The following is a 13,977-nucleotide window of genomic DNA, read 5'->3' as shown; positions in this document are numbered from 1 at the left end:
TTCAAGATGTGAAGGGAGATGATTGGAACAGCGCCAGGGTCCCAGGTTCGATTCCAGCCTCGGGCAACTGTCTGTAGTTTGCACATCCTCCCCATGTCTGCGTGGGTTTCCACCGGGTGCTCTGGTTTCCTCCCACAGTCCAAAGATGTGCAGGTTAGCTGAATTGCCCATAATGTTAGGTGCATTAGTCAGAAGGAAATGGATCTGGGTGGGTTACTCTTCAGAGGGTCGGTGTGGACTGGTTGGGCCGAAGGGCCTGTTTCCATACTGTAGGGAATCTAATCTAATCTAAAAATCAACAGAAATAAAACTGAATTGGGAACAAAATGCCTCAGGGTTTTTACAGGGCTTCATGTTGCAACATGTCAAAATGTGGTTGAAAGCCCCACAAATATCATAGAGGTTAGGAGCAGGATTAGGCCATTTAGCCCTACCTCCCCTTATGGACCCTGAACCTCCACATTCCTCCCCACCCCAGCCCCCCCTAATCTTCAAGCCTCCATTCAACATGGTTGTGACTGGTCTTTTATTTTGACTCTATTTTCTTTTCCACTGGCATGACTTTGATTCTCTTCATGCCCAACAATTTATTGATTTCAATCCCAGTCCAGAATGAAGAGTCTCATTTTGTAAATACAAGTGCTTGACTAGAGACCATTCATCAAAGAACACTGTGCCAACCTGTGACTGCCACGCCTGTGATTTTGTGTTTATAAAATCTTCTGTGTAGTCATCAGACTCTGCATAAATTTGATGATAGATCTTTATTCTTAATGCCATATTTTTCCTTTCTTCATTCTTACTGAGAAACAATTCTTTGGATATCACTGCAAAAAAAAAAGCTTTTGTTTTTATGTACGTTTGATTGTGGACTGGAATGGTAAATGGGCTGATGAAGAAATTGCTGTTCTTCAAATAATAGATTACTGAAACTCACTGTGAGTTGTGTTACACTGCTGCCTTGCATGCAGCGGGGCCGTGTGAGATAAGACAGCATGGCACCGAGCAATTTTGGGCAGTATCAGGTTTGGCTGGCAACAGACTGCTGATTGGTTTGTACAGTTGTAGCCACTTGTACATTTCAGGGGTTATCACCCTGGTGACAGCTCTCTGATTGGATCATGGGCAGCTGAACAGCTGGTGTGTGTGAATGACACAAGGGAGGAAGGTTTCCAGACTGGAAGAAGCAGAGTCTGTCTGTCTGTATGTGCAGCAAAGTAACTCAAGTCTGAAGACAGTTCTTTATTCTCTCCCTCAGTTTGCTGTTGCTGTAACCAGTAACTGTGAAACTGTAGGACAGTGTAAACAACAGAGTGACTCTTCAACAAGTGAGATTAAAGAGCCCCTTTGAGATATTGGCAGGGTTTTGCCAGGGTTAGAGGGTTTGAACTATAGGGAGAGTCTGAATAGGCTGGAGCTATTTTCCCTGGAGCGTCAGAGGCTGAGGGATGACCTTATAGCGGTTTATAAAATTATGAGGGGCATGGATAGGGTTAACAGACAAGATCCAGAATGAGAGGGCATAGGTTTAGGGTGAGAGGGGAATGATTTAAAAGGGACCTAAGGGACGTTTTCTCTCAAAGGGTGGTACGTGTATGAAATGAGCTGCCATAGGAAGTGGTGGAGACTGGTACAATTGTAATATTTAAAAGGCATCTGGATGGGTACATGAATAGGAAGGGTTTAGAAGGATATGGGCCAAGTGCTGGGAAATGGGACTGGATTAATTTAGGATATCTGGCCAGCATGGATAAATTGGACTGAAGGGTTTGTTTCCATGCTGTACATCTCTATGAGTCTATATGCAAGGCTGAATTCTTCTGTAGGAGCAAATTACTGCAGCTGCTGGAATCTGTACTGGAAGCAACAAATGCTGGAGATCACAGCGGATGAGGCAGCATCCATGGAGAGAGAGAGCAAGCCAATGTTTTGAGTCTAGATGACTCTTCTTCAGAGCTGAATTGGTATAGAGGGGACGGCAATTACGATTCTGGTGAGGCCGCGATCCTGATGTTGGACTCAATTCCAGGTCAGTTATCTGGATGCGGCCCTGTGGGACATTGGTCACAACCTTCCTGATGGTGGCCACTTAAGCTGCCTCAGGCTCAGAGGAAGGCTCATTGTGATGTCTGTCCTGTTGGGAAACGTGAGTGCTGCTATGGCAGGAGGTTGTAACAGTGTCTCAAAATGGAGATGATCTCTACAACTCAGGAGATTAAATTTTGTGCATGACCCAGCAGGTGGTCCATCATTGTGCAGGGTGACCTCTGTAGACGTTATCTTGTGGCCAGCTGATGTCAGCGCATCCCAATGTATCTATATTCAAGTGGAGGTATTCATGGGCTTTAAACCAGGAAGTATGAAAGTAGATTTAAATTGGGCTGAAGGGCCTGTTTCCACACTGTAAGTAATCTAAAAAAGAGCCTGCCCATGACAAAGCTGTGTTGACTGTCAAATATTATCTTCTTTTTCTGAGTGTATATGTACCATATCCCATATTATGGTCTCGTCAGTTTTCCCTCTATTGATGTCAAACTGACCGGAGTGTAGTTTCCTGGATTATCCTTTGTCCCTTTCTTAAACAGCGGTGTCACATGTGCAATCCTCCACTGCCCTGGGATTAATCCTGTGCTCTGAGAGGTCTGGAAAATTTCTGTCAATGGTTCTGTAAATTACAGCCTTCCCGCTCTCAGCAATCTAGGATGTATCCCATCCGGGCCTGGAAACATCTCTAGCTGGAGTGCTGCCAGCCTTTTTAGCACCTCTTCTTTATCTCTCACTATCCTGCCCAGTTGCTCAACACCCACATTTTTAACTGGGCCATTATCACCATTTTCTAACTTGGTAAAATCAGAAGCAAATTATTCATTTAGTACAACTGCCACACCCTTTGGTTTATTGAGCAGTTTACCCTGCTTATTCCCTATGGGCCCCACTCTAGCCTTTGCTAACATTTTGTTGTTAATATGTTTGAAGGACAGTTTACTGTTTGTTTTAGTATCATATGCTATCTTTCCTCATACTTCCTCTTAACCTTCCCTCTTCCAGTCTTAGCCTCTCTCCTGCATTTAAGATATTCTGCTTGATTTCTGTTCCTATTAATAATCAAATATGCATCATTGCCTCCTTTTCTACTTCCTTATTTACTCATCAGTGTCCTTTGCCATCCAGGGCACTCTAGCTTTGGATACCCCGTATATATTTCTCATGGGTATGTACCTCACTTAGACTCCATTCATCTCTTGTTTGAAATTCTCTCACTTTCATCCACTGCTTTATTTACCAAATTTCCAAACAACCTGCTCCTGTTTAACTTTTGGACACCGAAAATCAGCCCTTTTCCAGTCTGGGATCTTAATCATTGACTGATTTTTATCTTTTTCAAACTTAATATTGAACCTTATTGCATTATGATCGCTATTCCTTAAGTATTCACCCACTCTAGTATTCTTTTCATTTCCTGGCACCAGGTCCAGCACAGTTCCCTCCCTGGTCAGACTGGAACTGCACTGTTCCAGAACATTTTCCTGTACACATGATAGGAATTTCTCCCCTTCTGTGCTCCACACTCTACCTTTGTCCCCAGTCTACTTGAGGGTAATTGAAATCACCAATTTGTTCTGCAGATTTCCATAATTTTTTAAAAATGCAACCATAGGTCATGGATGCTGCTAACTGGCCAGCATTTACTGCCTGTCCTAATTGTCCAGAGGGAGTTAAGAGTCAACCACATTACTGTGGGTCTGGAATCACATTAGGCCAAGCCAGGTAGGGGTGGCAGTTTGGTTTGCTAAAGGATTTAGTGAACCAGATGGATTTTCATGACAATCGACAATGATTTCATGGACATCATTAGACTCTTAATTCCAGATTTTTTTTTGTAACTGAATTCAAATTCCACCATCTGCCACAATGAGATCCATCAGCCATGATTGAATGGCGGAGTGGATCAATGGGCCGAATGGCCTTACTTCTACTCCTATCACCCTCACCTATCAAGCAGAATATCTTAAATGCAGGAGAGAGGCTAAGACTGGAAGAGGGAAGGTTAAGAGGAAGTATGAGGAAAGATAGCATATGATACTAAAACAAACAGTAAACTGTTCTTCAAACATATTAACAACAAAATATTAGCAAAGGATAGAGTGGGGCCCATAGAGAATAAGCAGGGTAAACTGCTCAATAAACCAAAGGGTGTGGCAGTTGTACTAAATGAATAATTTAGTACAACTTGGATCCCCAGTGCATCACCTGGGTCTCTGGATTAGTAGTCTAGTAATAATACCACTAGGCCTTCAGTTCCCCCAGGCAATCTGCCTACAAATGCTTGCTTCTGCTTTTACTTCTGTGACAGACTGAAACGTCACACGTCTAGTAAAATTAAAAAGTTAGTCTAATAGAGGTTGTGTTTTAATAATTACACATTTGAATATCCAATCTTGTCAGCAAGGTCTTGTAATGGCATAGTTTGAGGAGCAGAGATAATGGTTAGGAGTTTCCAGATTTGGAAACTGCCAACTAACTAATTCCATAAAGCAATGAACATTACTAACCTCATTGTAATTCAAAATGCAAAACTTGCGTCTTGCTTTTAATCTTGCTTTTTGTGCACCTTCTTCCATATGCGTACCATTGTATTCCTCTCTCAGTTCTATTACCCTAATGCACTTGGTAGGGTCTGTCCCCCCAGACGTGATCGACGATGCCCTCCACCGCATCTCCTCCACTTCCCGCTCCTCCGCCCTTGAGCCCCGCCCCTCCAACCGCCACCAGGACAGAACCCCACTGGTCCTCACCTACCATCCCACCAACCTCCATATACAGCGTATCATCTGCCGTCATTTCCGCCACCTCAAAACGGACCCCACCACCAGGGATATATTTCCCTCCCCTCCTCTATCATCGTTCCGAAAAGACCACTCCCTCCATGACTCCATCGTCAAGTCCACACCCCCCACCAACCCAACCTCCACTCCCGGCACCTTCCCCTGCAACCGCAAAAAATGCAAAACTTGCGCCCACACCTCCCCCCTTACTTCCCTCCAAGCCCCCAAGGGATCCTTCCATATCCGCCACAAATTCACCTGCACCTCCACACACATCATTTATTGCATCCGCTGCACCCAATGTGGCCTCCTCTATATTGGGGAGACAGGCCGCCTACTTGCGGAACGTTTCGGAGAACACCTGTGGGACACCCGGACCAACCAACCCAACCACCCTGTGGCTCAACACTTCAACTCCCCCTCCCACTCCACCAAGGATATGCAGGTCTTTGGACTCCTCCATCGCCAGACCATAGCAACACGACGGGGGAAGAGCGCCTCATCTTCCGCCTAGGAACCCTCCAACCACAAGGGATGAACTCAGATTTCTCCAGTTTCCTCATTTCCCCTCCCCCCACCTTGTCTCAGTCAAATCCCTCGAACTCAGCACCGCCTTCCTAACCTGCCATCTTCTTCCTGACCTCTCCGCCCCCACACCCACTCCGGCCTATCACCCTCACCTTGACCTCCTTCCACCTATCGCATTTCTAACACCCTTCCCCCAAGTCCCTCCTCCCTACCTTTTATCTTAGCCTGCTGGACACACTTTCCTCATTCCTGAAGAAGGGCTCATGCCCAAAACGTCGATTCTCCTGCTCCTTGGATGCTGCCTGACCTGCTGCACTTTTCCAGCAACTAATTTTCAGCTCTGTACTGCCCGCAAAACAAAACGTCTCACTGTTCCTATGGACATGTGACAGTGTTAATGTTCATCAGTGTGTCCTTTTAGAGTCATAGAGTCATAGAGATGTACAGCATAGAAACAGACCCTTCGGTCCAACTCGTCCATGCTGACCTGATATCCCAACCCAATCTAGTCCCACCTGCCAGCACCTGGTTCATATCCCTCCAAACCCTTCCTATCCATATCCCATCCAAATGCCTTTAAATGTTGCAATTGTACCAGCCTCCACCACATCATCTGGCAGCTCATTCCATACACGTACCACCCTCTGCGTGAAAAAGTTGCCCCTTAGGTTTCTTTTATATCTTTCCCCTCTCACCCTAAATCTATGCCCTCTAGTTTTGGACTCCCCCACCCCAGTGAAAAGACTTTGTCTATTTATCCTCCCCATGCCCCTTGTGATTTTGTTGAGTTTAAGCCTGCCCAATAGTTGTTCCTCAACAAAGTGACTGAAAGAACGTGATCATTATATGGTCATTGTCACATTGCTATTTGTGGGAGCTTGCTGTGCACAATTTAGATGCTATGCATCCTACATTGGGACAAGGTCTGAACAGCCTGGGATTTTCAAAGCTGCTAATGAATGGCAAGCTGTCTTTATATTGTAAATATGAACTCTGGTTGGATATAGTCCTACTTAACCTTTGAGTCATCGCAAAGATGTGTCGAATGGAAAAATGTTGATGAGACATTAATTTTTTTTACGTGCTGGTGAGATTGCAGTAGAATTTGCCACAATTTGCATTTTGGGAAGTGGGAGAGGGTCCAACTGCAGCTGGTCTTGGAGTTGATGTAACTGCTGAAGAATGGCAAATTTTGCCAAGGGATACAATTGACGTCTATTTCTACTCACTGATCATTCGGCTGCCGTTTCAACACCGAGTGAAGCCCAAAGACAACAACTCGTGTTCAAGCTCCACCATTAAATGGGGAATCATTACAAAATTCCGCTCGAGTCTGAGTGACAGGTAGATGTGGGACTGAGACTGAGACTGAGACAGTTCAATGTTGCTCCCTCTCTAACAGCCTTGTAGATGTCCCTACACATCATAACTGCAGAGGGTCCACCAACACCTTCTCAAGGGCGGTAAGGGATGAGAAATAAATGCTGGCCTAGTCAGTAACACACATGAAGGAATGAAGAAAAAAATTAAAATCTGCCTTATGTTGGTTTAGGGATATAAATAGACCATGCTCTGGGGAATAACAGAATTTAGATCGGAGTGGCGCTGGAAAAGCACAGCAGGTCAGGCAGCATCCAAGGAGCAAGAAAATCAACTTGCATGGAGGGCTTTTGCCCGAAACGCTGATTGTCCTGCTCCTCAGATGCTGCCTGACCTGCTGTGCTTTTCCAGCACCACTCTGATCTAAACTCTGCATCTGCAGTCCGCACTTTTGCCCTGTGGGGAATAATAATGCTGTTCTCCACAATAATGCTACTGTATCATCTGCGTCCAGATGAGAGGTCAGATGGGCCCTTGATTTAACACCCATTGAAAGGTTAGCACCACTGACAATGCAGCACTCCTTCAGCACTGTGTTAGCTTGTTGGCTGAGATTATTCTGCCAAGGCCCAAAGTGAGACTTGAACCGATGAGCGTCTGAGTCCAAGAGCTGGAGCCCACTGGAGCAGTTCACTTAGCAGGAGGCCAGGTATCGGATTGCCACTGACAGGCCCGTGAGTGGTGAAGTTAGTGGTAGCAGAACTGGACAGCCGCCCACTGTAGCAGCAGGAAGCTCAGTGATGTGCTTTATTGTCCACTTGGATATAATGTAAATGCATCTCCGATATGATTTAATCCTGCCTCCCTGATGTTGTGAAATGCATTCAAGTGACCTGCACAGTGAAAGTTACAGTTTAACTGAGGCTTCCTTCACTCAGTGTGAGGGTCCTTTTCACTTCCAGGAGTGTGAGCAGGTAGTGCTGGCTCCAAAGTCTAAAGGGGCAGTGCACGATAGAGGTGCAATTGGACCATCCCTAACAGCAGCTTCACAAAATGGAGCATAACCTCACTGAGTCATAGAGATGTACAACACGGAAACGGGACCTTCAGTCCAACTCGTCCATGCTGACCAGATATCCTAAATTAATCTAGTCCCACTTGCCAGCACTTGGCCTATATCCCTTTAAACCCTTCCTATTCATGTACCCATCCAGATGTACAATTGTACCAGCCTCCACCACATCCTCTGGCAGCTTGTTCCATACACGCACCACCCTCGGCATGAAAAAGGTTCCTCCTTAGGTCTCTCTTAAATCTTTCCCCTCTCACCCTAGAACTATCCCCTCTAGTTCTGGACAACCCTACCCTGCGGAAATTTCTATTTACCCTATCCATGCCCCTCATGATTTTATAAACTTCTATAAGGTCATCCCTCAGCCTCTGAATCCCTTGTTTCTGTTTCTTTGCTTGTCTTGGCTTCGCTCTTATTTTTGCTTTCAGGCAGCAGCACACCTGCTCTAGGCACAACATTGTCTCTTATTTTCTTGCCCATTTTCCCAGTGACCCTGGGCGAATAGCACTTCTGTCATTTAATGTGTCTTGTCTTTCACCCAAACACAGATGGTTCCTTTAATCCTCATCCTTTCTGTCCCTTGCCCAGAACCAGTTGCACCTCCATCTTTCCCCTGTTCTGATGAAAAGTCAGAGACCTGGAGGATTGGGTGTAATGTTTGGTGTTGTCCCGACAATGCGGAAAGAGGCCATTTAGCCCATTGAGTCTGCCCTGACCCTCTGAAGAGCATCCCACCTAGTCTCTACCCCTTACCCTATGCCTGTAGCCCTGCATTTCCTATGACTAATCCACCTAGCCTGCACATCCCAGAGGCAATTTAACATGGCCAATACGCCCAATCTGCGTATCTCTGAACTGTGGGGTGGGGGGGAACCGTAGCACCCAAAGGAAGCCCATGCAGACACAGGGTGAATGTACAAACTCCACACAGTCACCCAAGATTGGAATCGAACCTGGGTCCCTGCTACCTGCTGAGTTGCCATACCATCCAAGTCAACATTAATGTTCCTTCCAAGAGTCAGTGCGGTATTCCTCCAAGGAGTCAATGTGGGTCTGAGACACCCAGAAAACTCAGACCATCCTCCCGCTAACTCTGTTCTGCTTTCCAGAGATAATGTTGCATCCTGCATTTCCAGCATTTTCTGCTTTCATTGCAGATTTTCCGGCCTCTGCAGTATTTGATTTTTCCTGCAATTGCCCTCGAGATGTGATGGTTTTGATTAATCATCTTTTTTTAAATCCTCTAATTTTGAATGTTTTATCTGATGGCTGTGGTTAGAATGGTAGCTCACTGTCCTCACATGGTTCTGGGTTCCCATGCAAGTCCAGGGGTTTTGGAAATTGGTGCCTTTCAGATAAAATGTTAACAGTTTGCTCAGTTAGATTACCTACAGTGTAGAAACAGACCCTCCGGCCCAACAAGCCCACACTGACCCTCCGAAGAGTACACACCCAGACCCATTTCACTCTGACTAATGCACCTAACACTAGGGGCAATTTAGCATGGCCAATTCACCTGACCTGCACATCTTTGGACTGTGGGAGGAAACCGGAGCACCTAGAGGAAACCCACGCAGACACAGGGAGAATGTGCAAACTCCACACAGACAGTCACCCAAGGCTGGAATTGAACCTCGTGTCTTGGTGCTCTTGAGGCAGCAGTGCTAACCACTGAGCCACTGTGCCACCCCTGGTGTTAGCTCAAAGAAGAGTCATGGTTGGGTAGTTTTCCCACAGTAATCTGGCCAATATTTATCCCTTTATTAATGTCACAAATAATAGATTATATGGTTGTTGTGATATTGTTAGTGTATGATATAGTTGAGCGTAATGATTAGCTGCTGCATTTCACTGGTGACTACACTTAAAAACAAAATGACCTCATGGCATGTAAATTGGAAGGTGCTATGTAAATATAGAAACATAGGAAGTAGGAAAATATCGAAAATTAACTATTCAGCCCTTCAAGCCTGCTCCATCATTCAATATGGTCATGGCTGATCATCCAACTCATACCCTGTCCCCACTGTCACCCACGCCCTTTGATTTCTTTAGAACTAAGAATGAAATCTGACTCCTTCTTGAAAACATTCAGTGTTTTGACCTCTGCAGTTTCCTGTCACTCTCTGGGTGAAGAAATTTCAAAACAAAAAACAACTGAAAGAACTGCGGATGCTGGAGATCAGAAACAAAAACAGAAACTCAGCAGGACTGGCAGCATCTGTGGAGAGAAAGCAGAGTTAACGTTTCGGGTCCAGTGGCCCTTCCTCAGAAATTTCTCCTCATCTCAGCCCGAAATGGCTCCCCTATATCTTTGGACTGTGACCCCTGATGCTGATCTCCCCAGTCAATGGGAATGAATATCTTTCCAGCATTAATCCTCTCAGAATTTTATGGGTTTCTATGAGACCCCTGTCCTGCGTGTATTCTGTAAACACCAATGAATAATGCAAGTCTTCCTTTCTCTTATTGAAAAGAGTACAAGGTCACTGCATCCCCAGCCTCTGACAATATCAAATAAGACTAGTTTACAACGTATTTATTTCTTGGGATGAAGGCTAGAAGTTTTTGCTCCCATCTGGTTTATGTGCATTGGCAGTTTGATTTGACTGGAAGAATTGCTCAGTTGGTTCAAAGGCGAGTTAAGTATTGCCCTTTGAAATCCATTTCAACCGCCATAATTTCTTTGATTAAACCTTCTCTCAACTGTGCGCCTCACATTTACCAATTCGCTATTCGGACTCCTCTGAGAAACAACCTGTACTTTGATTGGCCTGGAGTCTCCAATCATGATGGATAAATCTCTGTGAACATTTGCCAGGTAGAAAACATCATGCAGACAGTTTTGAATCGATGAAATCTTTTATTTATTAGTTATAACAATCTTGCAACTGGAGAAAAAGCTGCAATGCAAAGGCAGTTGGGGAGACTTGTGCATGACACACAGAAAGCTAGCACACTGGTGCAGCAGGTAAGTAGGAAGGAAGGGTTTACGCCCGAAATGTTGACTCTCCTGCTCCTCAGATGCTGCCTGACTTGCTGTGCCTTTTCCAGCGTCACGTTTTTCGACTCTAACTCTCCAGCAACTCTCTGAAAGGAATGTTGACCCTTATTTCAAGGGGGTTGGAGTATAGAATAGGGAACTCTTACTGCAATTGTACAAGATGCTGGTGAGAACACATCTGGAGCACTGTGAGCAGTTTTGGTCCCATTATTTAAGGAAAAATGTCATTTCATTGGAGGCAGTTCAGAGAAGATTCACTCGGATGATCCTTGGGATGGAGGTATTGTCTTATGAGCAAAGCTTAAACAGATTAGGACTCCACTCATTTGAATGTAGAAGAATGAAAGGTGATTTTGTTGAAACATTTGGCATTCTTAATGGCATTGACAGGACAAATGCTGAGAGGATGTTTCCCCTCATGGGAGAATCTAGGACTAAAGGCCATGGTCTCTTAGGGATGTCAATTTAAGACAGAGATGAGGAGAAATTTCTTCTCTCAAAGGGTTATGAGTCTTTGGATCTCCTTGTGAGAAGGGGCAGACATAGATAGATTCTTGACCAGTCAGGGAATGAAGAGTAATGGGGAAAGGGCAGGAAATTGGATTGAGCCATGATCCTATTGAATGGCCTATCAGGCCTGATGGGTCAAATGGCCTATTCCTGTTCTTATTTCTTATGATCATACGGTCCTTTGGCTGATAAAGAATATTTGACTGGGTAGGGTGACTGGTTTGACATGATGCAGCGATACTCAAGGTCCAATTTGAGTAGACAGCTTTACATTGCCTGGTCTTTATTTGATGTTGAAGTCTTGACATTAACACAAGTTTAGGGAAGCAGATCAGACATGAATTAATTGATTGGCAGGGCAAGTTCAAAAGTGTGTTGCTGGAAAAGCACAGCAGGTCAGGCAGCATCCAAGGAGCAGGAATTCCTGATGAGGGGCTTCGGCCCGAAACATTGATTTTCCTGTTCCTCGAATGCTACCTGACTTGCTGTGCTTTTCCAGCAACACACTCTAGACTCTGATCTCCAGCATCTGCAAACCTCACTTTCTCCTAGGACAAGTTCAAAGGTTGAATGGCCATAAATATAACAAATGGATTACAGTGGTTCAAGCAGGCAGCTCATCACCACTTTCTCCAGGGCGACTGGGGATGGATAATAAACACTGGACCTGTCAGTGACATTCATATCCTGGTCAATAAAAGTAAACTGAAGAGTTGTATTGTAGTCTGCATCACTGCAGCTCGCTTGTGTAAATGCTCAGATCCAATCTGATTGTTCCTGTTTATACAGACAGGGAAACTGACATCACAGTCAGAGACACCGAAGACTTCTGTCTGAGAGACACCACCAGCATCGCATCGACAGACTCTTTTGTCTCAGCAGCTGAAGTGAGTACGTTCCGAATGCATGCAGCACCCCTCTCTACAATTCGACTGACTTTATCTCCCAACATTAAAAGAAGGTCCCTGAGTGTCCCTCGGTGTTTCCCTTAGTGTCTCCCAGTGTGTCTCTATCTCTATCTCTCTGTGTGTCTCTCTCTCTCTATCTCTCTGTGTCTCCCTGTGTCTCTCTGTCTGTCTCCCTCTGTGTCCCTGTCTCTGTCTCTCTGTCTCTCCCTCTATCTCCCTGTGTCTCTCCCTCTATCTCCCTGTGTCTCTCTGTCTCTCTCTCTCTGTGTCTCTCCCTCTATCTCTCTGTGTCTCTCCCTCTATCTCCCTGTCTGTCACTCTCTGCCTCCCTCTGTCTCCCTGTGTCTCCCTGTGTGTCACTCTGTGTTCCTGTGTGTCTTCCTCTATCTCCCTGTGTCTCCCTATCTCTCCCTCTCTGCTCCCTGTGCCTCCCTTTGTCTCTCTGTCTCTCCCTGTGTCACTCTGTGTTTCTGTTTATCTCCCTGTGTCTCCCTATGTCTCTCTCTCTCTCTCTCTCTGCTCCCTGTGCCTCCCTCTGTCTCTCTGTCTCTCCCTGTGTCACTCTGTGTTTCTATGTGTCTCCCTATGTCTCTCTCTCTCTCTCTGCTCCCTGTGTCTCTCTCTGTCTCTCCCTGTGTCATTGTGTTTCTGTTTGTCTTCCTGTGTCTCCCTGTGTCTCTCAGTCTCTCTGCCTCCCTCTGTCTCTCTGTCTCTCCCTGTGTCACTCTGTGTTTCTGTGTGTCTCTCTGTGCCTCCCTTCACTTTCCATATTTGCAGCAACTATTGGGATGTTTCTTGTAACCTCTCCAGTGAAACCTGATGAAAAATGCTTGTTCATTTCATCCATAAATCTTTGTGTTTGACGAATTAATAATGGAAAATGACTTTCTGTAGGACTAATGCTTGCTTTGTTAACTTTTCTTAATGTTTAGAAACACTGCTTGCTTTTATATTTTTCTACTTTTCACACAGGCTTTAATTTTTCCCTCTTCTAAGTTATTATTTACTATCCAGTATAGTGTCCAGTCTTTTGACCTGTCACCCATCTTCGTGCAATTATAGGCTTTTTCTTTAAGTTTGATGTGATTTTAACTTGTTTGTTTGACCTTGGATAGTGGGTTCTCCCTTGGAATTTTTCTTTCTTTTTGAAATGTAACTATTCTGTATATTCTGAAATATCCCATTAAATGTCTGCTGTTGTATCTCTGTTGACCTACCTGGTAACCTAATTTGCTAATTCACTTTAGCTAGGTCTAATTGCATCCTTCATAATTGCCCTTTAAAAGTTTAAAAGGCCTAGTCTTAGCCCCATTCTTCTCTCCCTCAAACTGAATATAAAATTCAGTCTGTTGACGGTCACATTTATTTGCCATAAAATCAGTAATTAAATCTTTCTCATTGCAAGATACTATATTTAGTATAGCCTGCCTTCTGTTTGGCTCAGAAACTAACCTGAAAATATTCTATAAACTCCTCATTCAAGCTACCTCTGCCTATTTGATTTCCTACTCTATATGTAGGTTAAAAGCCTTCATGATCATTACCGTATCTTTCTAAGAAGCTTATTATATCTTCTAATGTTCTCCAACCATGCTGTACATCTCACTGACTCTATCCTACCATGTGGTTACTTTGAGGGGGTCAGTGCACCTCTCCTACAAGTGACTTCTTATCTTCAGCATTTCTCATCTCTACGCAAGATACTTTTACTTTATTTCTTGAAATTTAGACATCTCCCGCTATTGTGCTAAGATAGCATTAATTAATAGGACCTCCACTCTATCTTTTCCTAGCTGCCAATCCTTCCTA

At 44.7% G+C, this 13,977-nt stretch overlaps 1 protein-coding gene across 1 annotated transcript in view; it reads left to right on the top strand.

The window, feature by feature from the left end:
* Positions 1-13,977, top strand: part of miga1 (mitoguardin 1) — a 118,280-nt gene that overhangs the window by 48,253 nt on the left and 56,050 nt on the right. Inside the window, exon 8 of the mRNA XM_087990411.1 lies at positions 12,050-12,147. Coding sequence (XP_087846537.1) covers positions 12,050-12,147 — 98 coding nt within the window. The remainder of the gene's footprint in view (positions 1-12,049; positions 12,148-13,977) is intronic.

This window comes from Chiloscyllium plagiosum, unplaced genomic scaffold (genome assembly GCF_037043375.1).
Source record: "Chiloscyllium plagiosum isolate Xiang-an unplaced genomic scaffold, Cpla_swu_hap1 HiC_scaffold_9, whole genome shotgun sequence".
NCBI lineage: Eukaryota > Metazoa > Chordata > Chondrichthyes > Orectolobiformes > Hemiscylliidae > Chiloscyllium > Chiloscyllium plagiosum.
The sequence above is the reverse complement of the archived record's forward strand: the minus strand, read 5'-3'. Positions and strand labels throughout refer to the sequence as shown.